Here is a 10,000-nt window from a genome sequence, read left to right as displayed (position 1 = left end):
CTTACCATATGAACTAACTGGAGACAAAAAAGTTTCTACCATAGCAAAATTTAATAGTAAAAACCCCACATGGCTTAAGCTGCATGTACCATTATTGTGAGTGGAGGACAACTTACCCTACCCACCCAGCCCATGTTAATAATGTGCAATGCACATACTGTACGAACAGCTACATTTAACATCTACTCGAATATATAATCTATTATATGTGTGTAAAATAATGACAGGAATTATTTTAATTCGTTGTATTAAAAATATATATATCCAAGTAGCTGGATGGAACAGCAATTAAAATCTAACAAATTACCTCCATCTGAGATGGCCAAAAACAAACAATCTTTATAGATCAATAATTAAGTAGAGTGAACAATCAGAATGGATTTCACTTCACTACATTGGGTAGGTGCTGACGAAAATGTACTCAATTATTTTACACTGAGGTTCCATAATAAATCAATAGTGTCCATCACCACAGCACATCATTCAAGAGCACAGATACCAATATAGAAAAGAGAATCAGATCTATGTGAGGATTTCAAGAAGTAATAACATTGGCAGTAGCAAATCTCAGCTTGACAAATGACACATTGTTCTGACCTGCAGAACACTTGTTATTCCGTAGGTGTGATTTGCGAATTCCTGCCAAGGTTTATACACACAGAATACAGAAAGCCAAAAGTTGTCAAATGTATTCTAAAACTGTGTAAAATTAATCTTTTTGGCCACATTACCCTTATGTCCAGGTTTGACCCTAATTAGATGCATGCCCAATTTTGACATCCAACACAAAGTGTCCCTTTAAGTCTAAGCATTTGCTACCTATTTTCAACAATAAGGTAAGGGTAAAGGTTAGCGTTATTTTTAGCTTTGGGTAAATGCAGCAGTTAAGCTTCACTTAAAGAGCAGCATTTGGGGGACACTTTGTGACATAAATTGTCTGTATTCTGAGACACAAGTGATGTTGAAGTTGGCTGGAAGAGCAAGGGGACACTTCGTGACCCTTATTGAAATTCGCATGCATCTAATTAGGGTCAAACCTGGACATATCTCACATTATCAGGCTTTTGTCAAGTTACCCATGGAAAAGTGACATCAAAATCACTTAGATGAATAAAACAAAGAAAAGTCAAGCATCCCTTGGCTGCAGTTAGTCTGACAACAGAGTGACATATGTAAGAAGAGAATACGCTACAGTATGAAATAGACAATAGGTTCTGATCAGACCTTTTTTCTTTGCTTCCCTGTAAATTGCAGTCTGGAAAAGTATGAAAACTGAGAAAGTAGCTGTTGATGACCTTCATAAAGTATTATGTATTGACTAGCCCTGTCAATTTGATTGTTTTGTTTGTTTGTTTGTTTTTTGCACTTTATGCTATAAAACTATGGCACTGTGTATTATAAATTTGGAAAGATAATGATTTCACAAAGAAAGCAAAAAAATTCCAAAAAAAGCAAAGAATGAATTGATTTAATATTTGGATTGTTTGCCTGACCAACAGGTTCACCGAGGTATTGCAAAAGTGGTTAACCCATTCACTCCACAGGCATCCCAAGATGCCCCAGTTGACATGTAAAATTGTCTGCCAAAATCTGTAAAGTCTCACTCCCTGGAGGCAATGGATTAAAACTACGGCTTGCTTAGTCTTGCTAAGGGAAAATATCTCATGGCAGTATCTTACTTCATGTTGGCCAATCCGAGTTGATAAAGTCAGACTTTTCCAGCCACTTACAGTCAAAACAACTCAAGCCTTCCTCTGATGAGGGGATTAATGAGTTCATTATTGCAAATTTTATTTCAGGAATCATATCAATAATCTTGTCGTCGGATGAATAATGCAAAATTCAAATCAAGCCTCAGTTCAAAACTCAAATTTTGATTCGCATATTGCTGGCTTCCGGTGCCAGACCGACGTGAGAAGTTCACAGGTTTACTGATTTGCATAATGTGTAATAATCTGTCAAACAACGGTCATTTCACTCTTAGACTAGCAACATTACCTTGCAGTAATCGTACCAGTATCCTCAAACTTGAGACACTGTGTTTTTTGAATTCCAAAGATTGGACAGAGAAATGAATTTTAAAAGAAAGGCAAATTACACTTGTTACGACTTTGACAGATTATGCAAATTGGTACACCTGTAAATTTATCACGCCAGTCTGACACTGGAAGCGAGCAATAATCCAATCAAAATTCGCGTTTTGAACTGAGGCTTGATTTGAATTTTGCATTATTCATACGACGACAAGATTATTGATATGATTCCTGAAATAAAATTTGCAATAATGAACTTTATATTAATCCGCTCATCAGAGGAACGCTTGAGCAGTTTTGGCTGTAAAAAGAACTCACTTACAATAACACTGAGCACTTTTAACGTTCTGGATTGTGCCATCAACCCAGTTAAATCCCACATGAAACACTCACCAATATGACAAATAAAAAATACTAATTATTGTTATTATAATTATGGATTAAATAGTGTAACACTAAAGCTGATTTTCTAAATAATACCTCTGAAAGGTACACTGTTCATAAATTATGCCATTAATTTGATGTCCTTAAAAGATGTGTACCAGTCCTCAAGATTTTATGACAAATGTACTTTATGTCAATTTTTCTCTCCAAGCCACTGCTAACTCACACATAAGAGCCCAAATTCAACTGTGTTAATAAGATCTTGTAGGTAGAATAAAACTGAATGGACACAGTCATGGCAAATAATTATTACTTGTCATATAAGGATGTTAAGTCATAAGCCAAACATTTCTTGGGAAGCGTAAACCATATAAAGAAATCCATCTTCATCTTTCTCCTCTTTGTAAACCTCAGCCATAGTCATTGACATGCTGGCTAAACTTTTGTTGTTCACTATAAGGTAAAAGGCTTGTGTTGATGATAAAGACATGCGATTTCTGCAAAGAAAAGTAAAAGATCTCTGTCAAAATCAAAAATTACAATCACTGTTAAGAGGTTTGAATAAATTTTGAATACCAATGAAAAGCATGGGCTACTTCACTCAGAAAAGGGGTCTACTTTTTTTTTCCAGCTTAATTGAAGTGATTCAAGATGAAAATTCATTTTGACAATGACCACAGACAGTTACACCGTGTATACTCTACTCAATTACACCAGCTGACAATTACCGTAATTCAATTTTATGAAGTATTTGGTCGTCCCTGTAAAATAAAACTACATCATTCTGTAAAGGCCTGCACATACAATGTATGGCCTTATGTGCTTGCTACCTAGCACGATGAGGATTAAGAGAGAAAGGCCAGTATGTACAACCATCATGTGACATTTTCCTCAGATTTGGCTTATTTCATGAACATGGATGGAATATGAATATATCTTATCTCTTTCCATCAAGTTATTACCACTGTTTGCTACCAGGAGCTGCAAAAATGTTTTGAGGGAGTCGACTAGCAATGCTCAAAAGGAGCTTAAATCGCTAGCCTAAGAGCTAAAGAATACTGTTCAACCACAGAAAATAATCCCTGCAATCACATTTATTTCCTTTTTATTTTACACATGTTTGTATCATAAAGAAAAGAACTTCAGAATCACTATTTCACTATCACATTTGAGGAGCAGTCGTGACTCAGTTGGCTAGTGGCGGCTTTCGGAGCAAGAGGTCCCCCGTTCGATCCTTGGTGACTTAAACATCTGTTTCCACTTTCCTCTGATCCGTGTAGCTATAGCTTTAAATACCCGTAAAACAGAGCACTGACAGAGGGAGAGGGGTATAGGGCGCACCGTCGGCTTCCATTGATACAGCCTCGTAGCTGAAGGATCTACCGACGTTAAATAACGTTACTTTACTTTACATTTCTCCAAGGCCTAGCTTGTGAACACAGACGTATTTCCAGCAGTCATTTCTCTCCCCCAAAAAATTCGGGGGAGAGAAACAACCGTCGAAAATATGTCTGCGTTCGCAGACTATCCAAGGCCGCTTGTCTAGAATAATAATATTATTGACACGTTTCTTCTCCCCTTTTATTCTGTCACAAGGACCTTTCATGTAACAAGGACAATCCTAACATGTCAGAATTACTTAACATGGCAGTGCGAAGGAAATTTGAAAAAAAGTTACCGGGTAGCCATTCCGAAATTCATTTATTTCAGATACAAAACTTAAGGTTCTTTGAAAAAAGGTGAAAAAATAAATTGATTGTAAACATTATTTACTGTGATTTAAAGGGTTTTTTTTGGTGGGGTGGAGGTCTCCAATCAAGGCTCAAAATTCAACTATACTAAAATTTCACTAACTAACAATAGGAAAAAGTTACTAATGACGACCAAGCATATGTAGCTAGTGTAATCCATTGGCTTCAATCAATAAATAGCTTTTCCACAACATGTTACACATACAAAAAAAGAAACATGTACATGTACACCTGTATAGGCTTTTTTTTGGCAGGGCACATCTCTTCCCCTCCCCCTTCCCCCCAGTCAGGTCACTTAAACATGATTGCATATGGTGCACTGCACTTGGCATGAAAAAAAACACACTCAATTTAAATGGCCATTTTTAACTAGTATTACAGTTTAGTATTAGTATTAGTACAGTACATGCAAGAGGGCAAACTAATAACTGACAGAAATCAAGTAAGGTCTTACGCTAAAGTTGTAAATGTGACGGAAGGTGGATTAGCATCACGAACTTATTTTTGTGTGTCACCCAACCACCCACTACCCATAATAATAATAATAATTATTATTATTATTATAACGAAGATTCCATATAACGTGCGGTCTGAGTCTGAGTCTGAATGGTTAAAACTGCATGCAGATGCACCGCTAATGCCACTCATAGGATTTGGAAAATAAAGTTTTCTGACTATTTCAGCCAAATGCATGAGAAAATTAAGAAATTCTATTCTTGTTTATTTTATTTTGTCCTGAGTTAAAAAAAACAAACAAATTGCTTACAAGTACTGTAAATGTACATATATTTGAGGATTCTGCCTTATTACATATGTTTAAAAGGAACCTTTTGAAAAGTCTACTGATCTACAGTATGCCTCTTATTCCCTTCAGTCAAAACAAAAAATGATTTCAAATTACATTCTTCAGCATGGACACATCAAATTTTTAATAGAACTTTTCATACAAAGATGAGGCGTCCAGAGCTTGATATAGTGTTTACATAAGGACTTGTGAAGAATTCCAAAAGTAACCCCCCCCCCCCCCCCAATCCCCCTGTTATGTTTACTTAAATTTTTAACGCTTCTGTTAAATCCCGCAAGTAATGGCACCCCTGAAAGTAACGCCTCAAGCAGCCCCTTCAATAATGCAACTTAAAATAACAATGTGGTAGGTAAGCACAAATACACCGTACTTGAGGATTGATTGATTGAAGAACAAAACCACAGCAAAATATGAAACAATGATTATTGTCTCCTGGAGTACAGCAACTGGAATGTGCAAAAAAACTCTAATACGATACTGTAAGGTATATGGCAAATATTGTCTCAGTTTCCCTGAACTAAAAACCAACTATTTATAGGCATAATGCGTAGTGTGTCATGCAGATGGAACAAGTGGACTAAGCAAAGCCAGAAACTTTGTGATCCTTAGTTTATTTTTAACTTGACTCAATCCTATTGAAAAGTTTACTTGTGAGAGGGCTACCGAAAGGAGCGACCCCTTAGGCCTGTTAAATCCGGAAGTAACAAGGGCCGTTACTTGCAGAATTCTACCGTAACTGCCCAACCGGGAGTAGGAAGAGTTCAGTGGTGAGAGCAGTTGGCTTTCCACCAAGATCACAATAATAATGTACAGTACTTCATTCAGGGCTTCTGAAGATTATGTGGAAATTTTTGGCCATATTATGTGTAAACATGCGCTGATTATGCAGAAATTACACCGGATTATGCGGAAATTTAAACAATTTAAAGCACTAATAATTAGGCCTCGCCAATGTATTTACATGATTATGGTAAATTAGGACTCGAAATTGCGACTATTACAGTCGTATTTACAACTGAATTTTCTCCCTTTGCGATTAAGATATCTGGAAGAGTCACCAATTTGCGACCAGCTTTCACCATTAAAATAAAAGGGTTAGTAATCGGCATTTTTGCCAAAACTTTTGCTAAAAGAAATAAAGCAATAAAAAATTATATTGTTTCTTGTCATGAATATTATTTTGCTTCAATTTGGAGATATGGAGCAAAATTGTGATGTGGCTGAACCACGATCCATTCCCTCGATCATTCACCATTTTGAGCGGTTTTTTACACATATGTATTGCGGGCTCCTATTTTGTTTTGTACAACTTCATCGCAATGATTGTCCCTACTTGTACAAATAATACACTTTAATTTGCGACTATAACTTGTGGCTAAATTTTCATACCTTGTTGAGTTCCAGCCTAGCGTATGTTATGAAAATGGTTTAACTAGAGTCCAGGCTCATTCCCGAAAAATGTGTGGAAACTGCTTAGGAACTTTCATCTTGCGAATGAAACGGAGTGTTTTCTTCAATGTTCAGGAAAAAAAAGCGTTTCAAAGTAGTCAATCTCTTTGGCTTTTGTGTTTGTGAAGATGGTAAGCAGCTGCTTTATCACTAATTAATTATCAGGCATTTCTTCAGTTTTATGCGGAAAATATCGTGATTATGCGGAGGATGCGGATTCTAGGGAATTATGTGGATCTGCATCACCGCATCCTGTCAGTCTGATGCCATGTTTATTTAAGTGGCAACAGTATTTAGTGCTATGGGACTAGCCGGGTACAATGTACAAGAATCAAATCAAACAAAATCAGCTCCAATTAAATCATAGGAAAGATGGTTTTGAGTGTGTCGAGGCTTAGATTCCTGGAGCAGATCATACATGTCATGTACTTTAGCTTTCAACATTCATCAAAAACAAACATTTCATTCAATAATAGTTTACTTCAATTTATTTATTTATTTATTTATTTATTTATTTATTCCATCCATTTAGAAATCACTGGTGATCCTTGCAATCTAACTGGCTCCCACCAGTGCAATTTATTACCAAATCGCACAATTTATTTGCTCTAAATCACACCATTTCCTTAGCCAATGAGAATGGAACACTAAAACAAAACAACCAATCAGATTTCAAGGCTTTTTTAAGGTAACCATTCAAATTGCAGGAAAATTTAACCATTGTGTTGCAACTTTTGCTCCCAACTGGATCAATAAAATATTGGTACTGACTAAAACCCTGTCTTTTAGCGATTTTAAAATAATTATTATTTAATTGCTAAAATATGATCATTTAATCACTAAAATACAGGGTTTTAGTCAGTACCAATATTTTATTGATCCAGATGGGAACAAAAGTTGCAACACAATGGTTAAAACAATTATTGTTTGTCATTTCTAAATGGATGTAATAAAGTCGTAATTGAACTATTAACTCTGGTGTCGTGCAATTTTGGTCTGAAATCATACTTGCGATTTCATGATTTTGAAATCACACGTATGATTTCAGACCAAATTGCACTCCACTTGGTTCAATTACCATTAAATATTAATAAAGAGCTTGTGCTTGGCAATAAAAGCTTCAAACTTTTAAAATACAAAGTCATCACAATTAAAATACTAACACAAATACCGTGTTTCATGAATAATTTACAGTGTAACCTATTTAGGAATATAACTCATGGTATCTTAAAGACACAAAAAGAACAAAAAGCACGAAAAAAGGGAAAACAAAAAAAGGGAAACAGTGAAAATATCCTATTATTAGATTCTGCAAACCAGGCAAGCCTTTCTGTGCTTCAACATGCTGTTGTTTTAACATCTTCAAGACCTAACCCAGCATCTCACTTACTGCCAACATTAAATAAGGGAATTATTTCTCTTGACATTTTGACCCCACAATTATCACTGAACTTAGTTCGCACGAGATTTTGAGAAACCCATGCAGATTGCCATAATAAACTGCTACTAGAAATGGCAAACAAGTGTAATAACTAATATTTCTGTTAACTTAATCTGCATTTTTCCCGTTATGGTCTAAAAGCGAGATCATATAAGTATAATTCTATAGAACAAGTATGAAACATGTTACAATTAAGAACGTGCACTACAGAATATGCTTCGGCGAGTTGCTAACAGTGATGTTCTAAACAATAGTTTTATTTTCACCACAAACCTTATTATGGTCACGAATTGACTCATAGTCAGTTCCTGAGGGACAAGAAATTTCGTCTTGTCGAGCAAAGGAAGATCTTTTTCTTTGTGGTATCTTTCGACTATTACCTGAAGAAAAAGAGGTATACAGAAAGTTTTGCACTGATCAGTAAAAGCTCTAGACCATGCCTTCAAAATAGTCGAATGTAACAACTCAAATTTAACATTAACTCACAGGTATTTTGGAGGGAAACTTTGCTCTGATTCCAGCGACCTCATCTCTTCGACTGACTGTCAAATTCACGAAAAGAGCAATGATCTCGATTAGGAACAAAACGTGCTCACCAGAAAACGACGTATAAACAATCAAGCTCAACATGCAAATCTGTTGGGCAACTTACCAAAACTTTTGCGCTGTTTGAACGGCTTTGAGGACTTTCCTTCGTTGTCCCCCATGTTCGTAAAGATGATATTTTATTCTCCCTCAAGGTATTACAAATCAGATCAACTCAGTGGAACAGGAACGTTCTTCATTTAATGAAATTTAATGACGATTTCGCAAGTTCGGCTGATCAACGCCGCTGATCCTGTCTTGGAACATGACGACGACCAATCAAATACCGACAAAAGGACTCAGACCCAGTTCCCTGACCAGGGGCCCGTTTCTCGGAAGTCCCGAAACTTTACGGGCCATATTCGGGTGTCACAATTCTCTTTGTATCTCAAGAACGGAGAGGATTTTAAAACTCGTCAAACTTCACGGTAATTTTTCTGTCTGTTACTTTTAGAACATGTTAAAAGACCGGCTTTCCAAAACAAGCGGTTGGCAGTTTCACAAATGGCTTTTCGGGCCCAAAAAATTATCGGGACTTTCGAGAAACGGGTCCCAGGTCTTACGGTCAATGCAGCTTCATGGCGCCTTGAGTCAACCGGGGAAAAACAATTTTAACTTCCTTGTTCATGTCTAAAAACGACTTTTAAAGGGGTAAATTTTGCAATTACGAGCCCTCCCCTTATAACCATGGACAGCTATCTGGTGAACCGCGCGCTGTCTGAGTCAAATTGTGTGTTGTTCGGCAATCGAAAGAAACAGTAATCGGATATAAAGTGCTAGCATTCCCATCTTGGTAAATTGAACTTAGCGCTTTTCTAGTCAATCGTGACTTCTCACGAAATCGAGAGAAAAGGTTAACGGATATCTAGACTACAAAGAGTCTCTTCAGATGCTTTGTTCTGTCACGCAATCGAGAGAATTGGAAAGTGGGGAGAGTCTCCCCATTCCCAAGCCTCACTCGACCGTTTCTTGTTGTGACAGGTCTGGTTACTTGCAAGGCTTCTAACCTGCGATCAAGTGTACTTTTCTTGAGACAGGGCGCACCATGTCTAAGGAAAAGTACGCTTGATCGCAGGTTGCAAGGCTTCCTAAAAAACATAGTGTTGGGTGGTCTTGGGAGGAGGCCTCGTTAGACTTCTTTTAAGTAATGATGCAAAAGCTCAAAAAAAAGGGAACTCTTTTACCCAGGATTCGGATCCAGCTGCCTTTGGAAACAATCACGTGGACATTTTCAGGTGACTAGGATGGAGATATTATTCACCAATTGCCTATTATGCCTATTAGACTTGTTACTTTTCTGTCCTTTAAGCCGGAATTGAAATTCATAGCTTTAATTAACACATCCCCCGGCCTGTATACAAAAACTTTCGAGGAATTCTTGTTTACATTTTTTGCCTCATTGTTTTCTAATCAGCAAGCAATGGTGTAACTAGGGAGGGGTCCTGGGGTGCCCGTGACTCACCCACCCACCCCCCCCCCCCCCCGCCCCCTTTGTAAGCCTGTTTTTAAAGCAAACAACCTTCAATATTCAGGTGGCGAAAACGCCACCATC

General features: G+C 37.0%; 1 protein-coding gene across 1 annotated transcript in view; it reads right to left on the bottom strand.

The window, feature by feature from the left end:
• Nucleotides 1-8,714, bottom strand: part of LOC138027101 (microtubule-associated proteins 1A/1B light chain 3C-like) — a 10,440-nt gene extending 1,726 nt beyond the window's left edge. The window contains exons 1-4 of the mRNA XM_068874606.1: nt 8,516-8,714; nt 8,350-8,405; nt 8,137-8,243; nt 1-2,914 (exon numbers count right to left, since the gene is read on the bottom strand). The exon at nt 1-2,914 is cut by the window's left edge and continues 1,726 nt beyond it. Of these exons, the coding sequence (XP_068730707.1) occupies nt 2,752-2,914; nt 8,137-8,243; nt 8,350-8,405; nt 8,516-8,570 (381 nt within the window). The 5' untranslated portion in view covers nt 8,571-8,714 and the 3' untranslated portion in view covers nt 1-2,751. The remainder of the gene's footprint in view (nt 2,915-8,136; nt 8,244-8,349; nt 8,406-8,515) is intronic.
• Between the last annotated feature and the right edge of the window lie 1,286 nt (nt 8,715-10,000).

Source organism: Montipora capricornis, chromosome 12 (assembly GCF_036669925.1).
Source record: "Montipora capricornis isolate CH-2021 chromosome 12, ASM3666992v2, whole genome shotgun sequence".
In the NCBI taxonomy this organism is placed as follows: Eukaryota; Metazoa; Cnidaria; class Anthozoa; order Scleractinia; family Acroporidae; genus Montipora; species Montipora capricornis.
Note: the sequence above shows the minus strand (reverse complement) of the source record. Positions and strands in the feature narration are given on the sequence as shown.